The sequence below is a fragment of the Stegostoma tigrinum genome, chromosome 8 (assembly GCF_030684315.1).
Source record: "Stegostoma tigrinum isolate sSteTig4 chromosome 8, sSteTig4.hap1, whole genome shotgun sequence".
In the NCBI taxonomy this organism is placed as follows: domain Eukaryota; kingdom Metazoa; phylum Chordata; class Chondrichthyes; order Orectolobiformes; family Stegostomatidae; genus Stegostoma; species Stegostoma tigrinum.
Window position 1 is genome coordinate 51,180,746 of NC_081361.1, and position 26,902 is coordinate 51,207,647.

At 41.5% G+C, this 26,902-nt stretch overlaps 1 protein-coding gene across 4 annotated transcripts in view; it reads left to right on the plus strand.

The window, feature by feature from the left end:
* LOC125456204 (mesoderm induction early response protein 1-like) overlaps positions 1–26,902 on the plus strand; it is a 65,371-nt gene that overhangs the window by 10,748 nt on the left and 27,721 nt on the right. For 3 of the 4 annotated variants that reach the window (XM_048539093.2, XM_048539088.2, XM_048539092.2), the window contains exons 4-7: positions 11,657–11,869; positions 14,905–15,037; positions 17,938–18,002; positions 21,511–21,583. In XM_048539093.2, the coding sequence (XP_048395050.1) occupies positions 11,657–11,869; positions 14,905–15,037; positions 17,938–18,002; positions 21,511–21,583 (484 nt within the window). The remainder of the gene's footprint in view (positions 1–11,656; positions 11,870–14,904; positions 15,038–17,937; positions 18,003–21,510; positions 21,584–26,902) is intronic. The other variant, XM_048539091.2, reaches the window with a different exon arrangement.

The following is a 26,902-nucleotide window of genomic DNA, read 5'->3' on the forward strand; positions in this document are numbered from 1 at the left end:
GGCCTCGCCAATGTCCTGTACAACCTCAACGTGACTTTTCAACCCCTATAATCAAAGGACTAAACAATGAAAGGAAGCATGCTAAATGCTTTTTTAATCATCCAAACTATGTGACTATGTATCAAAAAACTATATACCTGAACCCCAACATTTGTGTTCTACAACACTATCCAAGGCCCTACCATTAATTATACAAATCCTAGCCCTGTTTATTGTACGAAAATGCAATACCTCACATTTATCCATATTGAATCCACTGCCACGTTTCAGCTCATTGACCGATTTGATCAAAACATTCTCCACTATGCCACGTCTACTATGCTACCAATTTTGGTGTCATCCAAAAACTTAATAACCGTGCCTTCTATAATATCATTCAAATCATTTATATAAATGACAAACAAAAGAGAGCCCATAACTGATCCCTTTGGAACACTGCTGGTGACAGGCCTCTAGTCCGAAAAGCCACCCACTGCCACCAGACTGTCTCCTCCCGTTAAGCGAATTATGTGTAGAACATAGAACAATACAGCGCAGAACAGGCTCTTCAGCCCTTGATGTTGCATCGACTTGTGAACTAATCTAAGCCCATCCCCCTACACTATCCCATCATCATCCATGTGCTTATCCAAAGACTGTTTAAATGCCCTTAATGTGGCTGAGTTAACTACATTGGCAGGCAGGGCATTCCATGCCCTTACCACTCTGAGCAAAGAACCTGCCTCTGACATCAGTCTTAAATTTATCACGCCTCAATTTGCAGCCATGCCCCCTTGTCCAAGCTGACGTCATCATCCTAGGAAAAAGACTCTCACTCTCCACCCTATCCAATCCTCTGATCATCTTGTATGTCTGTATTAAATCCCTTCTTAACCTTCTTCTCTCCAATGAGATCAGACACAAGTCCCTCAGCCTTTCCTCCTAAGACCTTTGCTCCAGACCAGGCAACGTCCTGGTAAATCTCCACTGCACCTTTTCCAATGCTTCCACGTCCTTGCTGTAACGGAGCAAACAGAAGTGTACACAATATTTCAGGTGAGGCCGCACTAGCGTTTTGTACAGTTGCAGCATGACATCACGGCTCCGGAACTCAATCCCTCTACCAATAAGACCATAAGACATAGGAGTGGAAGTAAGGCCATTCGGCCCATCAAGTCCACTCCGTCACTTAAGTCATGGCTGATGGGCATTTCAACACCACTTCCCTGCACTCTCCCCGTAGCCCTTGATTCCTTCTGAGATCAAGAATTTGTCGATCTCTGCCTCGAAGGCATCCAATGTCCCGGCCTCCACTGCACTCTGGCAATGAATTCCACAAGCCCACCACACTCTGGCTGAAGAAATGGCGTCTCATTTCAGTTTTAAATTTACCCCCTCTAATTTTAAGGCTGTGCCCACAGGCCCTAGTCTCCCCGCCTAATGGAAACAGCATCCTAGCGTCCTCCCCTTCTAAACCATACAGGGAGAAAGCGGGAAAGCAGGAAGCCTAACATACCATATGTCGTCTTAACAGCACTATCAACCTAGGTGACAACTTTTGGGGATCTATGTACATGGACACCAAGATCCCTCTGCACGTCCACACTACCAAGAATCTTCCCATTGACCCAGTATTCTGCCTTCCCATTATTCTTCCCAAAGTGAATCACCTCACATTTATCTGCATTGAACTCCATTTCCTACCTTTCTGCCCAATTCTACAGTTTATCCAAGTCTCCCTGCAACCTGCAACATTCTTCCACACTGTCCACCACTCCGCCAACTTGCATGTCATCTATTTGGGAAGCTCACTCTGAATCGAATGTGACCTAACTTTACTAAGTAGTATACCACATGGAACGTTGTCAAAGGCTTGTCTAAAGTCTAAGTAAATAACGTCTGCTGCTCTGCCCTCATCCATAAGACATAGGAGCAGAAATTAGACCATTCAGCCCATCGAGTCTGCTCTGCCATTCAATTATGGCAGATGTGTTTTTCATCCGTATTCTCCCGCTTTCTCCCTGTAACCCTTGATCCTCTGGACAACAAGAACCTGTCTATGTCCATTTTAAATGTACTCAGTTTATCCATATAAAGGCCTCAACAGCCTTCTCTGCCTGTGAATTCCACAGATTCACCACTCTCTCTGGCTAAAGAAGTTTTTCCTTGCCTCTGTTCTAAAAGGTCTTCCCTTTACTCCAAGTCTTTGCCCTCGGGGCCCCAGTCCCTCCTCACAATGGAAACAGCTTACCAACATCCACTTTGTCCAGGCCGTTCAGTATTCTGTAATCTGCAATGTTATTGATAACTTCCTCAAAAAACTCAGTCAAGTTTGGGAGACACCATTTTCCTCTCAGAAAACCATCCTTACTATCCTTATAATAAAATGTGAGGCTGGATGAACACAGCAGGCCCAGCAGCATCTCAGGAGCACAAAAGCTGACGTTTCGGGCCTAGACCCTTCATCAGAGAGGCTGACGTTTCGGGCCTAGACCCTTCATCAGAGAGATACTATCCTTAATCAATTTTTGCCCCGCGACATGTCTGTAAGTTCTATCTTTTAAAATCACCTCCAACAATTTACTCACAACCGAAGTCAGATTCTCTGGTCTAAGGCTTCTGGTTTCTCCTTACAACCATTCTTAAACAAAGGCACAATATCAGCCACCCTACAGTCATCAGGCACTTCACTTGTAGATGATATAAGTACTTATGCATGGGGCATCTCAATTTCTTCCTTTACTTCCCACAGCATTCTGGGATACATTAGATCAGGTCCCAGAGATTTATTCACCTTTATATTCTGTAAGACTCCAGAACTTTCTCTTCTGTAATGTGAACTGTTTTTAAAATATCAGTGTTTTTCCCTGCATTCTCTAGCCTCCACTGCTTTCTCCACATTAAAAGCTGATGTGAAATGTTCATTTAACATGTTTCCCATCTCATGATGTTCAACACAGAGATGACCCCTTGGTCTTTAAGGCCGCTTGCCTCTCTAGTTACCATCTCACTCTTGATGTACTTGTAGAATCGCTTTGGATTGTCCCTAATCTTATCTGCCAATGCAATCCCCTATCCCCCTTTACTTTCCTGATTTCTTTCTTAAGAATGCTCCTACACTCTTTGTTTATTAAGAGATTAAATCGAACCACGCTGTCTTGCATCTACAGTACAATTATTTGTTCTTGTAGTTGGGGATGAATCTACTTGTGTCTACTTGTAGTTGGGGATGAACCTGTAATTAGAGTTGTTCAACCAGTTCTTTGGGCACTTGCTGCAGTGAAATGTGGCTGTGCCTGCTTGGGGCATCGTGTTTTGTTTTCCTATCTGGGTTGGTCTATTTCCAACTTGGAAGAAATATTCACCCCATGTCTAAATATGGATAACTGTTACCCGGTTATCCTAAAACTTAATCCCTAGCCCCTGTAGGGACAAGTTGTATCAATAGCTGCATGAGAGCATCGTCACCTTCAGGTTAGTGTTGAAGTCACCTACCAACCTGGCTTAGATGTGAATAACCATTCATTGCAAATTGCAGGATTAAATACTGGACTTCCCTATAAAACATCATTGTGCCAACACCTTCATGATATGAACTACTTGGTTTAGACACCCAGTACGTTGGCTTCACGTCAGACAACTGGATTGGCTGTAATCTTGTCCATTCACTTCTGCATCCAGCAAATGTTGTCCAAAAAGCTGCTTACATTTTTTTTAGCAATCTGGCTGTAAGGTTATGAATATGTTTGTCAAAAACTTAAAATCCCTGACTAACCTTGAGTCTCAGGTTGGGCAGCAGCTCATTGCATCAGTTAGGTTTTGACACAGCTTACGTGGCTTTTCAATTTGAGTATTAGTGTGCAAGTTACGTCTTGAATGCTGGAAAAGCCTCATTTCTCTCAAACCAATATCTTCTGCAGTCCCCACTTTGGTGTTTTGTAATGTTAGTGCATGGACCACAAGTTTTCATACTTAATGTTGGGTAATCTGCAGTGTTTATCCTAGATTCCTAGAAAAAGAAACATAATTGGAAGCAGTTCTGCAGTTTGCCAGTTCTCTTTGGATTGTCCCTAATCTTATCTGCCAGTGCAATCTCCTATCCCTCTTTACACTCCTGATTTCTTTCTTAAGAATGCCCCTACACTCTTTATGTTTAATAAGAGATTAAATCGAACTGTAGATGAACTGCCATGCAATGTAGGACTTGATATATTGTGTTGCCAGCTTGCAGATGCATAATGTTTCCCACTCTTGAGTGGGTGTGTGACACAGTACTGTCTCCGCATGGTGAGGGAAAATATACATTTTCCTTTATAATAAGATAACAAAGTGTGGAGCTGGATGTACGCAGCAGGCCAAGCAGCATCTTAGGAGCACAAAAGCTGACGTTTTGGGCCTAGACCCTTCATCAGAGAGTTGATGAAGGGTCTAGGCCCGAAACATCAGCTTTTGTGCTCCTGGGATGCTGCTTGGCCTACTGTGTTCATCCAGCTCCACATTTTATTATCTTGGATTTTACAGCATCTGCAGTTCCCATTATCACTGATACATTTTCCTTTGGTAGTCTTGGAATATGTTTGACTGACAAGCCATTTAAACGTATAGGGTTTTCCTATACATTGTCGTCTTGCATTAGCAGGAGCATTAGGACATTATGGCCTATCCACTGGGGTTTTACGCAGTGTGTTTAAACCAGGTACTTTATTGTGTTGTTGTAACTGCAGTAGATTCTGCATTACATTCTATTTATCTCTATGCTTTCACTGAATATGCTTCTTAACATTAACATTCACAGGTCCATATACCAATTCAAATGGTGTGAATGCTATTGATTCTTGTCACCTCATAATTCACTATCAGTTTTTTGCAACACCCTGGATGTGTCGTTAGAATTATTACCAGCTTTTTTTAATACTCGTGATCAAATCAGTATAGTTCTGTCAATACTTCTTACCAAAAGTATATAATACTGGCATAAAATTAACTTTGAAACTCACCAAATCTTATTCTGGCACCTAGATATTTCTAACGCTAACACTGAAACACCCTGTGATGACATGGGAGCTCTTTCAGCAGATGTCTAGGCACATTGTCTTTACAAAGTGCTCATTCCAAGATCTATAACTGCTATAGTCAGTGATCCGTTGATTCCCGATAGGCCTATTATATACATTCCAACACTTCGATTTAGTTTGAACTCATCTTGTTGGCATGCTCATCACTTTTCACCCATCTGAAACTACCCATCAGAAGATAATGAGCCACCATCATCAGTCTGCAGATGTCTGGTTTTATTTTAGAAGAGTTTTGATTTTTAGTTGTTTTGTTGCAGATGGTGGACATTCTCCTCCTTCTGCTGCACTTATTTTTTTATAGAGGTCACGGGTTTGTTAGATATGATCCTGAAGAAGAAATTTGCTGTGTTGCATCTTGTGCATGCTGCTTCACTGAAACCACAATATGTTGATGATAAGAGTCAAGCAAGTTTGTTGTTGGTGTCCTGGATGGTGAACTACTTGCATGTTTGAGCGATCTTTAACCAGGCAAGTGCAAAGTCTTCCATTAAATTCATAACTTGTGCATTGTGGATGGTGGAAAGTGTTTATGAAATCAGATGATTCATTTATGCAGAATACTACACATCTTACACTTTTTGGCTACTCCAGTTAAGTGCATGACTAGCGGTGTCACCCCCCCACCCCCCCCACGTGGGATATTCATGGTGAGTGGTAATGATATTGCATATCCACCTTTTAACACTAATGGAAATTGTTGATGAGTCTGTTCCTGAATGTTGTTTAGGTTTTCCTGTATCTTTACACAAAATACTCACTTTTTCTGAGTTGTTGTGAATTGAAATGAATGCTGAATGGTTTTGCCTGAGATGCTGCCCTGAGGAAATCTTGCATTGAGGATCTGGAGCTGAGATATTTGTTTTCCAACGACCTTTCTTTGAGCTGATTGTGATTCTAATCAGTGATGAGCTGCCCCAGTAATTCTTTACTTCTACAAGGGTTTCTTGCTGCTTTAATATTGAGAGTAAACACTCTTGCTTCACCACGGAAATTAGAGCATTTGGTCCTTGGTTGGACTAAGGCTGTTATCTGGAGCCAGGTGATACTGATGGAACCCAAACTGAGCATCAGTAAGCAGTTTGTCAGCAAGGAAATGCTGCTTGATAATACTCTGACACCATTCCACCACTTCATTGTTAACTAGAGTAGGCTGATGGAATTGAAGTTGTCCAAATTAGATTTGTTTTGCATTTTGAGGGGATGACCTACCTAGACATTTTCCTTGGATAAGTGCCGGATTTGTAGCTCCACTGGAAAAGCCTGCCTAGAGGGATGCCTTGTTTTAGAGCACATCTTCATTGCTGTTGGGATGTTGTTAAGGACACGTAGTCTTTTCTTCCAATGATTTTAGCTGTTCTTTTGTCCCATAGTGTAATGTGAATTGACTAAAGATTGATACTTGTTATAGGGCTGATCTCTAGAGATCAACATGGATCAGTATTTCTGGATAAAACTTCTTAAAGAACTTCAGCTTTGTTTTGCCCACCACCAGTCTGCGACTACGGAGCTCTTGCCTGATCTATTGTTCGTAGAATTATGGAACTCTCTGTGGCATTCATACATTCTGTGTGTTAGCATACATGTACTTGTATATTGGCATTAAAGCACAGTTCTGATGAAAAGTCAATGATGTGTTGATGTATGCAGTTTCCAAAAGAAGTAATACTTGTCAGGAGCTGTTTTCAAATATGAGTGCAGTGGCTGACCAGTGGTGGTTATCTTATGTCTATGCATGCTCGTACTTACGAATGCGATCCAATGCAGGTGTGTAATTTTAAAGATCTAACTTGCAAACATTTCCTATGCTTACGAATGACTAATTTAAAATGTGCTGCATGTATTGTGACTTGTGTATAAATTGACTCGCAAACGGACTCCAAAATGGAATCTATTTGCAATGTGGAGACTTGCTGTACTTGGTCCTAGCATAAAATGTTCAGCTAACGTTTTGCCAATAACCGAACGAACTGCAAAAGCTATAAATCAGAAACAAAAACAGAAGTTGCTGGAAAAGTTCAGCAGGTCTGGCTGCATCTGCAAAGAGAAATCGGTTAACATTTTGGGTCTGGTGACCTTGCCTCAGAACAGAACTCTCCACAGATGTTGCCAGACCTGCTGAACTTTTCCAACAACTTCCATTTTTGTTACACTAGGACTGATTTTAATACAGCTTAACGCTTGAGCTGAGAGTAAAGATTTTTCTTTGATAATTGAAACGTATCATCCATTAACCTATTCCAAAAAGATTGGATGATTTAACATTTGATTTCATTTTTAAGACTTGTTTAGGCTCATTTGTTCTGGATCATATCTTTTAAAAAAAAAATGACTCTTGGCGTACTCAAATTTCAGGCCCAGGCCATATTCTGAATAATTTGTGGTCTTGCTGGATAACTGTTAGACTTAGAGGGTAAACTACTGGCTTCCTGTTCAGATAAACAAACGACTCTTGATGTACAATTTTCCAAAGTCCTAAAGTGTGTTTGAGAGCAAGTAAAAATTGCACAAAGTAACATCTGGTCAGGATCTCAAGATGATCCTACTCTCTTCTAACTTTGAGCACACTCTGGCAGGAGACTACTATTTCTCAATGTATGTACTTGAAAGAGTAGCTGTCAGTAACTTCATGCAATTCCCTAATTCCCATAAGTGTAGCCAGTCTGCTCTGTTTCTACAAGTCAGAAGGTTCAAGAAAGCAACTATGCCCAAAAAGAACTGATAAGCTGGGAGACTTTTGATTAGTTACATTGAAGTGTTCCAGTATATGAGACGTTGATGTTTTAATGCATCAGTATGCTTTCGTTGCTTATTTGGGGATTGCATAGTTGGAAGGCACCTCACTTAGAACATAGCCACGGTCCAAGCCCTTCAGCTCACGATGTTGTGCCGATATTTTACCCTAATCCCAAGGCCTATCTAACCTCCACCCCTATCTTATGCTATCATCCATATGCCTATCTAACAGCCCATTAAATGCCCCTAATGAGGCCGACTCCACTGCCCTCTCCGGCAATGCGTTCCATGCCCTGACCACTCTGAGTAAAGAACCTACCTGTGGCGTCTCTCTATATCAGCGTCTACTCACTTTAAGACTATGCTCCCTCGTAATAGCTACCTCCACTCTAGAGAAAAAGTCTCTGCCTGTTTACTCTATCTATACCTGTGATGATTTTGTACACCTCCAGCAAGTCACCTCTCATCCTTTTTCGTTCTAAAGAGAAAAGTCCTAGCCCCCTCAACCTTTCCTCGTAAGACCTTCCCTCCATTCCAGGCAACATCCTGGTAAATCTCCTCTGCACTTTTTCCCAGAGTTTCCACATCTTTCCTGTAATGAGGACCAGAACTGGACACAATACTCCAGATGTGGCCGAACCAGGCTTTTGTACAGCTTATTGATCACTAAGCCCATCTTCAAGTGAACTGTTCTAGTCTTCACAGCATGAAGGACCTTACATAGCTCTTCCATCTATCTTTGCTGAGGCATAGAAGCACACCACTGTGAAATGCTCTAGCATGAGTAGGAGCAACACCAGATGTTTTATTTTCTTGAGCCGCAGCCTGTCCGTACAACAATGGGCTACAGAAATTCATTCATAGAGAAAGAAGGTTCCTAAACAGGTCTGCAAGCATAGAATTAACTCTCGTGCCATATCTAAAATACTAGTGCTTCTGGAGGCTCGTGCTGCGAAGCCACTGCTAGCGTCTACAGCCTCTAGAGATGAGGTGCCTGTAGGGTAAGATTGAGTGAAGTTGTAAGGTATGTTGCCCTAAGGTTTAATATGCAGGACAAGGCTAGGCAAGTCTTGGTCTTTGGCATCAGAAAGTGTCATGTTTTTTGCCTGTCTTGTCCATGAGTTACATACTGGAATCTTTTGGTGAAAAAGTTTAAGAAGCCCCAGCTGCAGCTGACTTCCTCAGCCAGTTCCATCCATGCATGCTTGCTTGGAAAATCGGCTGTCCTGCTTGAGCTCATATTGTTGTTGCCCTTTAGCTATGGCCGTCTAGGTAAGAGAGGAAAGGAAATAAATGGTGCTGGCTGTGGCATGCAATGATAACTCAAACTTTTTTGCACAGAAGTTATGAAGATCAATAAAGTTTAGTTTGGTAATGAGGTAAGCACAGCCTCTTGTCTATTATTGGGGGTGATGGAAAGTCATGAACATAAAGTGAAAGATACTAGAGAATTCTGTAAGTTATTTAAACAGAGACCATCGGTGTTGAGAGGAACTTTTTCAAGCTGACGACCTTTCAGGCAGCATCTCCCTCTATAAATGCTATTTGACCTACATATTTCAAGCAATTTTCTATTTTTACTTCACTTGTCAAATGTATGTAATATCTTGTTTTTCTGAAAGAATGCTGATATTACTGCAAATGTGAAAAAACTCAGCCCCTTAACAATTCCAAAAAGATGACTTTTTAAAATGTCCTTGATGTGTCTTATTATACTCTAAGTCAGACCCAGAGTATGGAAGGACATGAGAGCAGATCAAAAGTGTATTTCATTTAACATGGGGCTTTATCGATGTTTTCTTAATTTTCTGTACTCTGTATACCTAAATATTGGGTCATAAAGATAACCCAGAAAATGGGGTTAATTTGTGAGACACCAGATATACTGAACCTAAGGAATGTAGTTTTAAAATTTGACTCATCCTTCACTGAATGCATTTCTTATTTGTTAAGATGCTAGCATACCTCTTGTGCCTTGCTCAGGATGTCTGTGTGAGTCAGGATATCGATTGGAAAGTTATACAGGTGCAGATGCACATCACATCAGTATACATCAGAATATGTTCACTTCAGCCCCACGCTGCCACTGCATTGCTTCTTGAGGGTGGTGTCCCATGCTCGCTTGTTGTGAACTGGCTTAATCACTTGCCTTCCGTCCGTTCTGTAAATATGGCTTTCAGGCTGTTGCTTGAGCGGTTTGTGGAACTGTTTGGCACAGCCCCCACAGAAGACTTTGCAAGGACGACACAGTTGGGTTTGCCACTGTTATTTCTGGTATGTAGGTAAATTGTGAGGTCTGTAGGTCAGACCAGATAATGATGGCAGGTTTGACAATAAATGACAATCGTTTTGTGGTTATCATCAACCCCCCCCTTTTTTTAAACTCCAGTTTTAATAATTGAACTCAAAATGCATCACTTGCAATTTTTGAATTCAAACCCATGAATTAGCCTGGATTACTGAACAGTTAACTTTTCCAAATAGCCGTAGCCTCCCCAGTAAACTCATATTACCACAAATTAGTGAAAGTCTGTCGTTTACTCGTCCGTAGCGTAACCATTGCGCTACTACTTCGGCTATGCAATAAATGATTCCTGTCCTGTTCCTCGACTGCCTTTCCACAGTCTGTGAAATACATGTCAGGAGTGTTTTGAATTCTATTTAATTGTTCTTAGGATGTTGGTACTGCTGGCCAGGCCAGCATTTATTGCCCATTCCTAATTGGACAGAGAGCAGTTAAGAGTCAGTGATATTGCTATGGTTCCGGACTGTCATTGTAGGCCAGATCAGATAAGAAAGGCAGATTTCCATCCCTAAATTGCAGTAGCGAACCAGGAGGGTTTTAATGATAATTAGGACAGCTGTTTATTCTAGATCTTTCTATTGAATTCAAATTCCACCATTTGCCATAAATTGTTCAGTCCTCTAAGCACTGACCTGAAGCTCTGGATTGCTAGTCCAGTGTCATTACCATTACACCATTGCTACCCATTCAACTCCAACAGCACGTGATAAGCTTAGAACCAACCAGGCCACAGAAGCTCACCTTAATTGGCATGCCATCCACAAGCAGTGCATTGGCTGCAGTGTGCACTATATGCAAGATGCACTGCAGCAATTAGCCAAGGCTTTTCACCAGCACCTCCCCGTGCTTGCAATTTCTACTGTCCAGGAGAACAAGAACATCACCACTTGCAGACTCCACATCTGAATTGCTCATCATCCTAACTAAAAAAAAAGCTGCTCTTTTATTATTGGAGCAAAACTTTGAATTCTACCTAACAGCACTTTTAAGAATCTGCACCGCCACAATAGTAGCTTGAGAGGGCAGCTGCAGCTAACCACTTTCAAGGGCAATTGTAGATGGCCTGTAGATAGGCATTTGGCAAGGCCAGCATTAACTATCATCTGTACAAGAATAAAGTGTTGTAGTATCATATGAGGCTACCCTGGCAGAAGCAAGCTAACTCATTGTAGTCTAGGATATCGTCTGGGACCTTTCATAGTAGGTTTAGTGTCAAATATCAATCTGGTTTGTGAGCCATCTCAAATTTTCCCTCGTGATTGAGTTAACTTCATAAAATTGAATCTCATCACATATCCGAGTGTGCAGCTATTGAATTAACTAGAGAGCTATGTTAACGAAACCCTACTACTTTTGACATAGAGATAGCAAGAACTGCTGATGCTGGAGTCAGAGACAACAGTGTGGAACTGGAGGAACACAGCACGCCGGGCAGCATCAGAGGAACAGGAAAGCTGACGCTTCGGGTTGGGACCCTTCAGAAACCTACTTTGTTTTAACCTACAGTAAAGCATAAAGCCATTTCTTTGTAAGTAAATGCATCTTGTGTGTTTTTCCTTTTTAGGAAGGTGAAATGCCAATCCAAGATTTATTAAATTTGTATGGTTATGGGAAAACTGTTCCATTTCCTGGTGAGGAAGATGAGGATGATGACGACGATGATGAGGATGATGAAGCAGAGGAGGAGGATGATGGAGATGATGGAGATAATGAGGAAAATAGTGGAAGTAGTGAAGTTCCAGAGACAGACGATCTGCCAGATGTACATCTACTTCAGGTTTGTTAAAAGTTTGGTAACAGATTCTACCAGAGCTAGCTACACATTAGGGCTGGGAACTTCATTTGAAGTAGCTTTGGTTCTTGTTTTTCTGGGGCTTCATTAAATCTAATGTGAAATTTTTAAGCTTCAGTCCAATCATTGTAAGAAACTTGTCAACGTGAATTTTTTTCCCCCTCCCAAATCCCAGTTGTCTGTGTAGGAATTTAACTATCTTAGTCTTTTCTTACTTTCCTCATTACTCAGCCTCATGTCATGTAAATTCTGCAAAAAACATGCCAATCTGAGCCTACCGTTTCACATGAACTTAATATCTCAGTCATTTCAGCCTTAGTTACAATTGTTGTTGTTGTGGCATAGCTGTTGACCCAATTATAGGATTATCTCTGTTTTTTGATACCAAAACTAACATTTAGACCTAACTTAGCATATAACTGTGCCTTCCTTGCTCCAATCCATCTTTCTTTTATTTTTTGTTGAAACCGCCAACTTACTGTTGAATTTAGTGTCTCCCTTGGGTCGGTCATCGATTATAGTCACCAGCTTCAAATCTTGTATCCTGTTGTCATCTTCCGCTTCTCAAAGATAAAGCCCTTTCTTCTCCTGTTAGGTCTCCATGATCTAACTCTGTGAGCCTGCTATTCTGTGCGTTCCTTTCTATCTCTTGCTTAGGAGCAGACATTCCCGCATTACTTTTTAAGCTACGTCAAGGATAAATCTTAGGCTTTGGTTTTAACCATCGCTATTAGTTATGTAATCCCTATTTAACATTATTGATTGCATCTACTTTCATGTCAGTTTGCATCTTTAACACCTTTGTTGACATTTCAAATTGCCTGTCTTTCAGAATTAATCTCTACCACAGAAAGCTATTGGGGTCAGAACGTTAGATATATTCACAAGGGACTAGCCTTGTGGCTAAAGGTATTAATGGGTATGGAGAGAAAGCAGGAGTTGATACTGAAATTGCATGATCGCATTGTTGTTTTAGGCCGGAATGGCTGAGTAGCCTACTCCTGCACCTATTTTTCTATGTATTATGGGTGATCCATGGTTACCTCCAAATGAAAAGTGAGCATGTCAAAATCAGACGCTTTTGGTAAATGCTAAACATTATTTCCCTTCCACTGACGCTATCCTGCATCCTAGTTAATTTGCTCTGGCCGTACACAAGACTCTCCATTCTGTTCAATCCAAAGCTAAATTTCAAAATTCATATGCCAACAGCCTTCCAGATCTCAAACTTTACAACATACACCTTACTGTGCTGTAGTAGTGAAGCTTCTCAAATCATCTCTCTCTGGGAAAGAGGGCAATTTTCCTGAGAACAGTGACTTTCACTTGTTCACATATTTATATATGCACTATAATTGCAAGGAAAAGACAGGGAATGCATAACAGAGAAATTTGAACTCATTTTGTGAAGGGCGAAGAAAATATTTAACTAAAGGGAGTTAGCAAGTAAAAGCTCCCTCGAAAGAAATGTATCCTTAGTCTCAGCAGTAACTATAGTAATTTTTCATACAGGTTTTCAACTTTGATCAATGCAGCTTGTTCATAAAGTTCTTTACAACCTCAAACTCCTAATAAATTTTACAGTGTACAAAATAGAAATGTTTTATTCAGTTGCTGATTGTGTTCTATACTGTGTAATTTTCTATAATGAGCATGAATTTTCTTTTCATAACTATAATGGACTCCTGTTCAGCTAGTCTAATACAGTTCCCTTTTTCCCTTGTCATTTTAATTGAAACATTAACTTTTTAAAATCTGAATTATGATTTCTGTCATTCAATTTGCTTCTATTATGTACATCCAAGGTTTTAATGTCTCCCTAGCACTTTACACAGTACTTTGGAGATATTAAGAACTGCCGATGCTAGAGTCTGAAATAAGTTTGGAGCTGCAGGAATACAGCAGGTCAAGCAGGAAAGCTGATATTTTGGGTCGGAACCCTTCTTCAGAAATGGGAGTAGGGGAAATAATGGTGGGGGGATGGTGTGGTGGTAGCAGGTAGATAATGGAGCGGATAGATTGGAGAGAAGACAAACAGGCCAAGGAGGCGGGGATGAAGCTAGTAAAGATGAGTGTAGGTAGGCAGTTGATGGGATTGGTCAGTGAGGTGGGAGGAGTGCATAGGTGGGAGAGAAGATTGACAGGTCAGTAGGGTGTGGGGGTTGGTGGGGACTGTTCTTCAGCTGAAGTCAGTGATGGGGAGATTTTGAAGCTAGTGAAGTCCACATTGAGACCATTGGGTTGTAGACTTCCAAGGCAGAATATGAGATGGACATTTTGTCCATGAAGTGGGAGAGTGGCTCATGACTGGCAGGTGTTGTTGTTTATTGCAAATCGACTGTAGGTGTTCTACAAAGTGCTTTGTAGAACATCTATGCTTGGTTTGTGACAAATGACAACACCTCCCTGTCGTGAACCACTTCACCTCCCACTTCCTGGATGACCTGTCCATCCTGGGCTCCTCCAGTGTCACAACAATGCCACCCAGAAACTGGAAGAACAGCACCTCATATTCCGCCTTGGAAGTCTACAACCCAATGGTCTCAATGTGGACTTTACTATCTTCAAAATCTCCTACCTCCGGCCTCATCCCAAGACCAACCTCCTCCCAACTTTAGCCTTGTCTCATTGACCTGCCTGTCTTCTCTCCCACCTATGTGCCCATCCCACCTCACTGACCAATCCCCACCGCTGCCTACATACACTCACCTTTACTAGCTTCTTCCCTGCCTACTCTACCTGTCCGTCTTGTCTCCCACCTATCTCCTCCACTATCTACCTGCTATCAATGACCCCTCCCCCTCTGTTTATTTCAGAGCCCCCTTCCCCTCCCCATTTCTGAAGAAGGATCCTGACCCAAAATGTTAGCTTTCCTGCCCCTCTGATGCTGCTTGGCCTGTTGTGCTCCTCCAGCTCCACACTGTGTTATTAGATAGACCTTTTTATTTTTAACCAATTTTTCATCAAATTTTATCATCTTAACTGGGCAGTATTATTGACATCTTTTGTAATTTGTGCAGCAAGAAATACCAAAGAACTCAAGTGGGCAAGATGATGAAACTCTGTCTTCTAATGATGACCTTGCACCTTTGATTACCTCACAAGATGTGCAAGAGATGATCCGACCACGCAGATGTAAATACTTAGACATAGGTATACTTTCTTGTGCATATGAAAGTAGCCAACTTGTTAATTTCTCCCATTATCAAAGATATTCTTAATAGCTAGTTTAGTCTTCACTATTGATAAAGTTACAAGTGGTTTTTCCACAGCTTAGAATAATTGTTCCAGTAAATACTATGTCATAAGTGCAAGTTGTAACACTACCCATTAGTTAAACTTGAAGTATCTTTTATGGGTGCCATAGATTCTAAAAATTGAGTCATTTGCACAATACAGTTGGCTGAAGATTGGTAGCATGTGTGAATATAGTTTTCATATTTGTACCTGTTTGAAAGTCATGTTGATATCAATTTATTAAGAGTTGGATATTAACCACCAATAACATTGTGACAAGCTGGACGTGAGTTTTCAATTTGGGGAGAAAGTGTTTATCTCAAGGCATGAAGAAAGAATTTCTGTAGACTAAACCTCAGGCTAATACCAAGATTGTTCACGAGTTAATAGGTTGAATTTATGTGTGAACATTCTATTGCTGCAACTCAGCTGCAAAGAGTTGTACAGTTTGTTTTAATTGTCCTAATAATTTCTTTATAACTATTATAAGTAATGTTTTCTAACAAAGTGGCACCAATTATTCGTGACTAACTGGGACCGCATTAGTTAAATGGAACACTCTGGGATGCCCATCCTGTGTTTGGATTTCCATATTTATTAGCATTTAACTGTACAATATCAGAGCTGTGTATATCTTTGAGGACTCATTTTCCCCCCCACATGGCTGTGTTTTGATTTGACGATGTTCCTTTCTTATTCGCTTTCTCTTTCAGTATTCACATTGTAAAATTTTTGTATTTGTGCTGATGTAAGTGATATTTGGACTTGTCCAGAGACACAAGTGAAGAATTCAGCAATATATTTAGGAGAAAATGAATGCGTTAGTAAAGAAATCACTGTATGAGAGATTGGAAGATGTGACAATATTTGAAGTATCTAACTGACGATGTCATTACAATAGTAATATTCATACAATACAGTATCCTTATTAAAATATTTAAAACTGTTCTTCCCTTTTTTCCTTTGCAGTTCCAGTCTCCCACCCCCAGCCAAATTGGAGTTTGCCCCCACCGCATCCAAATGGAGTTTCTTCGCTTCCCCACACGTTCTTAGTCCTTCGTTCACATTAGCACACTTCTGTAATTTTCCCCCTCATGTGCCTGTTCTTATTCTTGTCAGCCTCCCTTTCACCCAACAGCAGTCTACTCTGCTTGCGGTGGCCCTGGCTTGTAGTGAACCTTTCAACAGCAAGCACTTAGTGTTTGGGGGAACAGCGTCCCCTGCACCCACCCAAAAGAAAACAAATTCTGACTTTCTGCTTCAGGGATAAATATTCTGTTGTTTTGCCCCCAATTCATGATTGAATTTTTTTACTACACATTAGCTACTTTGGGGGGCTAAATTGAACCCCACCCAACCTACATTGAGCATTGGCACACATCCATTGCATATTTTATATAATACTTGAAATGTATTTCATCTCTGATTTAATTACAGAAAGTATGCATTTTATTATTACCAGATGAGGGGGATTTTTGTTCCCTGTTAACTTGCTATTGGTCATTCACAGCAAATATTTTTGCATCATTTAAGAACACAGCTGTCACACCTCAATCAAAATGTGTTTGTGTTTGTTCAAATGAAAGCCAATTCCAAAGGTTTGCTTGGGTGAAAGAATTTTATTACCTCCTAACCCATAAGATACGCAAGTACGGATAATATATTTAAAAGGTGATTTGCATGGAGGTTGGGCAAGGTGTCCCTTAGCAAATGCAGTTTAAAGTTCTTGGAATCTAAAACTTCCATCCGTGACTGCAGCTTATTGCATTTTTCTTCAGGAGTAGTTACATTTGTTGAATGCTGGAGTTTTTGGTGAATGGTTGTTTTCCCAAGTTGACTTTTCACTGGGCACTGACTTTGAAGGTTGAGAGAAAGAGAGAAAAGAGTAAGCATTCCAGGTTCTATTGTGAATTTATGTTTTCTTTTTCCTCTGCCAAGCAAATGACCCTAATGTGGTTTGTTGTGCATTTCACATTCTAGCTGTATTGTCTTTCCAAGCCAAATACTCTGCAAACCACTTTACATCTGAAAATATTTGAAATTAATGAACAAATGTGACTTAAACAGAATGTAAATTTTTTGACATTGACTTATTTGGCTGGGTTCATGTCTTTGAGTTAAATTGTAATTTCAGTGGAGCCAACTTAATGTATTTGTGTAGGTTCTCTGCACCTCCCTCAATCTGTGGTCAGGTAATCACAGTGGCTCTTCCAGGTCTGTATTTGTCCTTATTTATAAATGACTTTTGTCTGTGAAGGTCTTAGTTATTGAAATCAGATGATGGCAGTTAAATATAGGTAGTCCATGTTTACCTTTTATTGTAACAATATATGTAAATTAAGAAATTCTCACTTTACCTATTAATCCTTTTTGTATTTATTCTAAGTTTACTGGAATCATTGGAACACATTAGGAAATGATTGGTCTCTGACTGAAATATTAGACTTGTGTGGATATTTGAGTCAAATTGCAAAGGTTGACTTCCATGCAATCATCTCAGCCTTCACAGAAAATTGTGTATTTTTGTGTTGTGTAAGATGTGTCAAGATTCAGCATGTGCAATCCAGATATATTAATGGTTAAAATTGCAAAGTTCTGATTGTGCATTTGTAGACTGAGACTATGGCACCTTTTTCTAAACAAAAGTGTATAAGAATAGAAAGTAGTAATTTCATACTGAGTGCCAAAAACATTTGTGTTCAAAAACAAATTGTAAATCACTTTTCTTGTAATGAATTTCTCATCACTTCTATAAATGAAAATGCTTTATATATTTTAAAGCCAAGGGCAAAATATTAATATGTTATCATTCATAGGTAATGAAGGGGAAGAAGAATCTGATGATGATGAAGATTATGTGCCGTCAGAAGACTGGAAAAAGGTACTGTTTGTATTTTTTCCACTCCATACTAGTGTTATTTGTGCATTTTGCTGTTTTTGATGGCAATTTTATTTTTATTCCAATTATTTTCTTACCTGCTGTTTGCTGCAGCGTGCCAGCTATGGTTGAATTTGTTTCTAGCCTGCACGAATACTGGCTGTTAAAATGTGCATTAGACTAACATGATTCCACTGATTTTACTTGATGATATTAATTGTGTAAATATGTGCTCTGTGGAGGGAGGAGGATAGGGAGAGACGGGGAGGCGGACCGAAGATGGAGAGTAAAGAAGATAGGTGGAGAGAGTATAGGTGGGGAGGTAGGGAGGAGATAGGTCAGTCCAGGGAAGATGGACAGGTCAAGGAGGTGGGATGAGGTTAGTAGGTAGATGGGGGTGCGGCTTGGGGTGGGAGGAACGGATGGGTGAGAGGAAGAACCGGTTAGGGAGGCAGAGACAGGTTGGACTGGTTTTGGGATGCAGTGGGTGGGGGGGGGGGAAGAGCTGGGCTGGTTGTGTGGTGCAGTGGGGGGAGGGGACGAACTGGGCTGGTTTAGGGATGCAGTGGGGGAAGGGGAGATTTTGAAACTGGTGAAGTCCACATTGGTACCATTAGGCTGCAGGGTTCCCAGGCGGAATATGAGTTGCTGTTCCTGCAACCTTCGGGTGGCATCATTGTGGCAGTGCAGGAGGCCCATGATGGGCATGTCATCTAGAGAATGGGAGGGGGAGTGGAAATGGTTTGCGACTGGGACGTGCAGTTGTTTGTTGCGAACTGAGCGGAGGTGTTCTGCAAAGTGGTCTCCAAGCCTCCGCTTGGTTTCCCCAATGTAGAGGAAGCCACACCGGGTACAGTGGATGCAGTATACCACATTGGCAGATGTGCAGGTGAACCTCTGCTTAATGTGGAATGTCATCTTGGGGCCTGGGATAGGGGTGAGGGAGGAGGTGTGGGGGCAATGTAGCATTTCCTGCGGTTGCAGGGGAAGGTGGTGGGGTTGGAGGGCAGTGTGGAGCGAACAAGGGAGTCACGGAGAGAGTGGTCTCTCCAGAAAGCAGACGGGTGGGGATGGAAAAATGTCTTGGGTGGTGGGGTCGGATTGTAAATGGCGGAAGTGTCGGAGGATGATGCGTTGTATCCGGAGGTTGGTGGGGTGGTGTGTGAGAACGAGGGGGATCCTCTTAGGGCGGTTGTGGCGGGGGCGGGGTGTGAGGGATGTGTTGCGGGAAATACGGGAGACGCGGTCAAGGGCGTTCTCGATCACTGTGGGGGGGAAAGTTGCGGTCCTTGAAGAACTTGGACATCTGGGATGTGCGGGAGTGGAATGTCTTATCGTGGGAGCAGATGCGGCGGAGGCGGAGGAATTGGGAATAGGGGATGGAATTTTTGCAGGAGGGTGGGTGGGAGGAGGTGTATTCTAGGTAGCTGTGGGAATCGGTGGGCTTGAAATGGACATCAGTTACAAGCTGGTTGCCTGAGATGGAGACTGAGAGGTCCAGGAAGGTGAGGGATGTGCTGGAGATGGCCCAGGTGAACTGAAGGTTGGGGTGGAAGGTGTTGGTGAAGTGGATGAACTGTTCGAGCTCCTCTGGGGAGCAAGAGGTGGCGCCGATACAGTCATCAATGTACCGGAGGAAGAGGTGGGGTTTGGGGCCTGTGTAGGTGCGGAAGAGGGACTGTTCCACGTATGTGCTCTGTGGAGTTTGTTGATGTTCCCTTGTGTCTTGGCAACTATGTTTTATGCTTAATAAAAGCCAAAAGAACTGTGCCTGCTGTAAATCAGGAACAAAAACAGAAGTTGCTGAAAAAGCTCAGCAGGTCTGGCAGCATCTGTGAAGAGAAAATCAGAGTTAACATTTTGGGTCTGGTGACCCTCAACTTAGAACAACTTCTGTTTTTGTTTGTGTTTTATGTCTAATTTGAATGGCCCAAATTAAATTCTGATTAGTAACGGATTTTGCAGCATTGTACATTCCATCTCCATGTGACTTCAAACTCTTCTTCTGATATAATATTGCATTTATCTGCTATGTATTGAACTTGGTGTGTGGGGACTGCATACCATTGGTCATTTATAAGTACCAGTTAACCTTGTAAGTAATGTGATTTTCATTAAGAGATTATATATGTCTGTAAAATCCTGGATCATGTAGAGCAGCTAGTGATTTATTAAGAGAATATCACTTAGCACAGTCTGGGCTCTACATTGCTCTAGTTTGTTAAATTCATATCTGATGAAAATGTTTGCAACTTTTTTAGTAATTGTAAAAGCCAAATGTGGATTTAAATATTTTAACATGAGAAAGATATCCCAATTTTACTAAATGTATGCATTGATTTCCTTTTGTGCCTTCCACGCCACTATATCAGTTGGAAATAGACACTTAATTTGGTTGGAGGCCCCTGTGAAAACAGTGCGGTGTCCCCGCCAGTCCTCCAGCTCGTGAGAGAGACTTCCATTGCCGTATTAAATCTAGTTCAGGGTGTACTTCCTTGTAAATTTTTCAAAAATCAGCATTAAGGGCATGCAGACTGGCATCACTTCTGATTGTCATGTTATGTCATCGTTAATGTCACTTAATGATCTCTACTTGCCAATACACTACTTAGCTACAACTTTGTGGAATGGTTATGTTACCTGCCTTTGACATGAAGTAAACATTTGATACCAGAAACCTTAAAAATATTAATGGCATTGGTTGTACAGCCAAAAGTCCAGTGGTGAGTCAAATCTCACATGAAGATGGTTATGGTTGTAAAAGTATTATTTCAAAGCTGTTTCAGGGGAGCAGCCCTCAGCCCAACCACCTTGTCTTGTTTCTTCAGTTACGTCCTCTCTATCGTAAAGTCAGAATGCTCACTACTGATGGTGAGTAACTTAGATCCATTCAGAACCCATAACAATGAGGCAACCCAAGCAAATCTGTGACAATACTGGATTATCTCCAGGCTTGTGTTGACAAGAGACAGGTAGCATTCTCCGGTAATCTCGTTAATCTGTGCCCATTTGGTAATTTGCATTGTTCATTCTCTGTTTTTCAGTTTTTGCTAAACTGCAGTGAACAATATCTAAAATGGTACATTATTCTCCTTCCCTGCTGTTAGACCTCAATATATGATTACTTTTATTATTTAGAAAATAAAGTTGAATGTATTATCGCTTGCATGCCATTTAGGAAGTCAGTTTAATGTAAAATGTTAATGGATGATATATCAAGAGTGTAGCGGGAGTTTACTCCTAAAATTTTTAAAATCACTGAGCTGATTGGTGCTCATACATAGTTCTAGTGTAGTGCTAGTGCTACTGACTCCTGGTTCACGGGGCTTCTGCAGCCAACAATAATATCAGAATGAACTTGTCAGATTTTCCAAGGCAAGCAGCAGGACAAACCATATTTTACTGCATCTTAGTGACCATGCAAGTGCAATATAATAGTAAGTTAAAAGGAATCGCTGAGTATAATGCTACAATTTCTAAACAGTTCACAAAGATGTGTCTTGCTTTTCAGGAGATCATGGTAGGCTCACAATATCAGGCTGATGTTCCTATAGGCGTTTATAATTACAAAGAGAATGAGAGAGGTAAGCTATTTAACGTTTTAAACTTGTGTTTTGGCAAATTTGGAGTGGATGATAAATCATTTATCTGTTAGATTCAGCATCACGAACTGTTCAGTTGATTTGTTTCGAGACAGCTTTATACTTAAACTTTTCTAGTTATAGAACACATACCAATTCACTGGACACAAATAAATCTACATTGTTTTGTGACCTGATCTTTGTGTAGTTATGAGACTTTTCAAATGCTATTCACAATGCTCATTCTTATTTCACTGGGCACTGGATAGGCCAAAAATGTCTAAATTCTGAAAAATAGTCCATTCTGCTGTTTATGATTAATCTAATTGATAGTCCTACTTTCCCATCTTGTCCCCATAACCTCTTCTTCCCTTACTTATTCAAAATGTATGTATCGCTTTGAAAATACTTTAATAGTCAACCCTGACATCCCTCTGCCATAAAGGATTCCACAAATTTATTATATGGGGTGGGTGGGGGAAAGCGGTATGGGAACCCATACTCTGAGATTATGCCTTTTGTTGCTAGTTTCTCCCACACGATTCTAGATGAGTTCTTCTAGTAGCTTTTAAATTTCCCACTGTATTCCTTTGAAATATGGGCCATCAGTTCCTTTATTTTCCTAATATCTGAATTTAGCTGTAGCTTTTTGAGTTCTGCATGAGGACCCCAAATCTGTCAATCTACAGCTCTCTGCAGACTTTGATATTCAGAAGGTGTTGAGTTCTGCTACTCTTCCTGCCAAAATGTGTAATTTAACAAAAACCAAACTTGCTGGAAAAGCTCAGCGGATCTGGCAGCATCTGTGAAGAAAACAACCACAGTTAACGTTTCGGGTCTGGTGACCCTTTCTCAGAACTGATGGTAGCTGGGAAAATGTCAGCTTATATGCAAAAGATAAGGAGGGGGATGGGGCAGGGAGTAAATGATAGGGTAGGGCCTGAAGAGAGAGAAAAGCAGTTGGGTAGACAAAGGAGTTGATAATGATACGGTTGGGAGTGTGAATATTGTTAATGGGGACTGTTAGTGACTAACAATAGATAGTGTGTCATGGTGGGCTGTATGGTGACCAGGCATGGTGTGTTGGGTAGCTGTCTAAGACATGGGGGATTTTAAAGTAATAGGCAGTAGGTAACTCAGGGTCTTTCATGTGAGCAGAACATAGTTGTTTTGTGAAGCAGTCACAGTCTATGCTACATTTCCCCAATGTAGAGGAGACCACATTGTGTGCAGCGGATGCAGCAGTCTAGATTCTGGGAAGTACAGGTGAAGTGTTGCTCCACCTGGAAGGTACGTTTGGGCTCTTGGATACTGAGGAGTGAGGAGGTAGACGGGCAGGTGTTGCACCTTCACCAGGGGAAGGAATCATGGGGGATGTGTTGGGGGTGAAAGAAGAATGGACCATGGTGTCCTGGAGGGAACAGTCCCTGCAGGAGGTAGATAAGGGAGAGGAGGGGAATATGTGTATAGTGGTGTCTCATGATCTTCTGGATGTGGATGCTGGTGGAATGGTAAGTAGGGACAAGGGGAGCCCTCATTGCTGTTGTGGGAGGGAAGAGAAAGGGAGAGGGAAGAAATGGGTTGGACGCGGTTGAGGGCCCTGTCAATGACGGAGCTGCAGAATCCTTGGCTGAGGAAGAAGGTGAAATATTTTTAAGAAGGTGAAAAATTGGATGCTCCCTTGTCAAAGTTGGCCTCATCTGAACATACGCGATGGGTTGGAGGAACTGAGAGAATGGGATGGAGTCTTTACAGGAAACAGGATGTGAGTAGCTGTGGGAGTCATTGGATTTATAGTGGATATTAGTGGCCAGTCTGTCCCCAGAAATGGAAACAGATGTCGAGAAATGGAAAGGAGGAGTCAGAGATCGACCAGCTGAGAGTGAGGGCAACGTGGAAATTGGAATCTCAATCGATGAATTTTTCCAAATCCGGACGAGGAACGGAAGCAGCTGTCATGATATCATTGATTATTAGAGAAAGAGTTGTGGGTGTGAACCAGAATAGGACTGCAACAAGGAATGTTCCACATACCCCATGAAAAGACCGTCATAACTAAGGCACATGTGGGTAACAATGGTCACCCCTCTGACTTGAAGAAAATGAGAGTAGATAAAAGAGAACTTGTTGAGAGTGAGGAGGAGAATAGTGGTGGCTGGGGACTTGGCTGCAGGAACAATCAAAAAGCCCTAATACCTCCTGGTGGCGAATGGATGTGTAAGAAATTGCATGTCCATGGTAGAGAGGAGGTGGCTAGAACCTGCAAACCGGAAGTTGTGAAACCTGTGTAAAACATCAGAAGAATTATGGACGTGCATGGGCAAAGATTGGACCAGGGGAGAGAAGACTGTGTCAGGGTAGGGAGAGTTAAGTTCTGTGGGGCAGGATCAGGCTGAAACAATGTGTCAGTCTGCACAGTCTTATTTGTGGATTTTTGGAAGGAGGTAGAAGCAAAGCGAGCAGTACAGGGCTGAGAAGGATTAGAGAAAATGGTTAAGTAAAGGTATTGAGGTTCTAGTCAAGAATAAAATAAAACATATTAGATATAAACAATTGGGTTCAAATGAATCTCTTGGATGCAGTGGTAGAGAGGTCACCAGGTGAAATGAGATCAGTTACCGTAGTACAGTGGCTGAATGTGTCATGGTCCGGGAAAGGATTGGAGGAAGTATGTGCGAGCTGGTGCTCATACCTCTGCATTGTAGAGGTGAGCACACCAGACTACAACAGCATCACTCTTATCGGCAGGCTTAATAACAAAGTCAGAGTTTGATTTCAGTGCATGGAGGGCAATCAGTTCAGAGGGGGTGATTTGGGGAGGGAGAGGTGAGCAGAGAAATTGAGGCGATCTGTATCACGTTGGCAGTTCTCAATGAACAGATCAATTGCAGGTAAAAGGCCAGACGGAGGTGTCCAGGTGGAGGGATAGTGTTGGAACTGGGCAAAGGAGTCTGTGGGACAGGGAGAGGACCGTTGCCCAAAGAAATGGGCCTGGAGATGAAAATGGCGGAAGAGGAGTTCAATATCATGTCATGTCTGAAATTCATTAAGGTGGGGACACAGGAGTAAAGTTGAGGCCTTTGCTGAGTATAGCATGTTCATCATCGGAGAGCGGAAGGTAAGAGGGATGGTGAATACCCTGCAGGAGGTGGGGTTGGGAGAGGGGATGGAGTCAGATGGAAGGGGAGGAGGGGAAGATTCCAGAGGGCCATGGGTGTCTCTGAGTTGTTGCATCTTGTGAACCTTGATGCCTGAAAGGAAAAGAAAAAGTTGGTTTTAACACAAGAATGAGCCGGAGGGTGGAGTGAACTGTGGAGTGGTGCAACTCTGAGCCGGTGTTGCAATGCTGTTGGAGAGAAGGGTCAAGAGTGTGCCTGTGACGCCACTTGGCTCTGAGTATGGTTCTCAGGAAGCTGCAAGAGCAGCTGTTATGGATAACCTAACATTTTCTTGTATTATATTCCATCTGCCAAGTTTTTGCCCACTCACGTAACCTGTCTATATCCCTCTATATTACCTGTGTCGTCCTCACGGAAATTTTCTTTATCTATATATAAATGTTCCTACTGGAAAGAGCAAAGATCTTCTCTTGAGTACCAAGACAGGGCAAGTGACTGAAGTGATGGTAGGGGAACACTTCAGGTCTTATGATCATATTGCTATTTGTTTTAAACTCCTTGCGGAAGAGGATAAGCCAACCATTAAAAATTAAAGTTTTTGATTGGAGTGAGGCAAATTTTGATGGAATGGGACAAGAACTTGCAAAAATTGTTTGAAGTAGACTGTTTGCAAATGAAGGGATGTCTAATACGTGGAAAATAAAGTGTGAAGCTGGATGAACACAGCAGGCCAAGCAACATCTCAGGAGGACAAAAGCTGACTTTTCAGGCCTAGACCCTTCATCTGTGAAGCTGGATGAACACAGCAGGCCAAGCAGCATCTCGGGAGCACAAAAGCTGACGTTTCGGGCCCAGACCCTTCTTCAAAGATGAAGGGTCTAGGCCTGAAACGTCAGCTTTTGTCCTTCTGCGATGTTGCTTGGCCTGCCGTGTTCATCCAGCTTCACACTTTATTATCTTGGATTCTCCAGCATCTGCAGTTCCCATTATTTCTAATACGTGGAAGGCTTTTTATGTTTCTGTTAGAGTAAAAGGTAAGGCTGGCAGGATTAGAGAAAATGGTTAAGTAAAGGTATTGAGGTTCTAGTCAAGAATAAAATAAAACATATTAGGTATAAACAATTGGGTTCAAATGAATCTCTTAACAGTACAGTACGTGTAGGAGCATTCTTAAGAGGGAGATCAGGAAGGCAAAGAAAGGATATGAGTGTGCCTTGGCAAATAACATTAAGGATAATCCAGAGATTCTCAAAACTCGCTATAATCCAAAGAAATTCTACAAGTACTTGAAGAGCAAAAGACTGGAGAGAGAGAGAGAGAGTAGGGCCTCTTAAAGTTCAAAGAGGTAATCTTTATTTTAAACCTCAGGAGATGGGAGAGGTATTACATGAATATATCACATCAGTTTTTTTGCTGTGGAGAAAAGTTGAGGCTAGAGAACCCAAAAATAAATTATAATAATATTTTGAAAATAGTTGACATTACAGAGGAGGAAGTGCTGGAGATCTTAAAAAATATAAAGGTGGCTAAGTGTCTAGGACCTGATCTAGTGTATCCCAGGGCTTTGTGAGAGGTTAGAGAGGAAATTGCAGGGCCTGTTGTAGAAGTATTTGTATTACCTATAAATGCATGTCAGGTGCCGAATGACTGGGGAGTAGCTATTGTTGTGCCTTTGATTAAGAAGGGATGTAAGGAGAAACTTGGGAATTATAAACCTCTGAGTATGACTTCAGTGCTGGGTAGGTTGTTGGAAGTAATCCTGAAAGTTCAGATTTTATGTGCATTTGGAGAGGCAAGGGATAAATAGGGATAGTTAGCATAGTTTTTTGGAATGGAAGTCATGTCGATCAAACTTGATTGAGTTTTATGAGCAAGTAACCAAGAGGATTGACAAGGACAAAATGGTAGACATTGTTTATTTGGACTTTAGTAAAGCCTTTGACAAGGTTCTACATGGTAGTCTAATTAGTAAAGTTAAGTCACATGGGATTCTGAGTGAGCTTGCCAATTGGATACAAAATTGGCTTGATAGTAGGAGACAAAATGATCATGGAGGGTTGTTTTTCAGATTGGAGGCCTGTGACCAGTGGCTTTCCACGGCTTGGTACTAGGTCCACTTTTGTTTGTCATTTATATAAATGATCTGAATGAGAATAAAGGAGGCATGGTTAGTAAGATTGCAGACGACACCAAAATTAGTGGT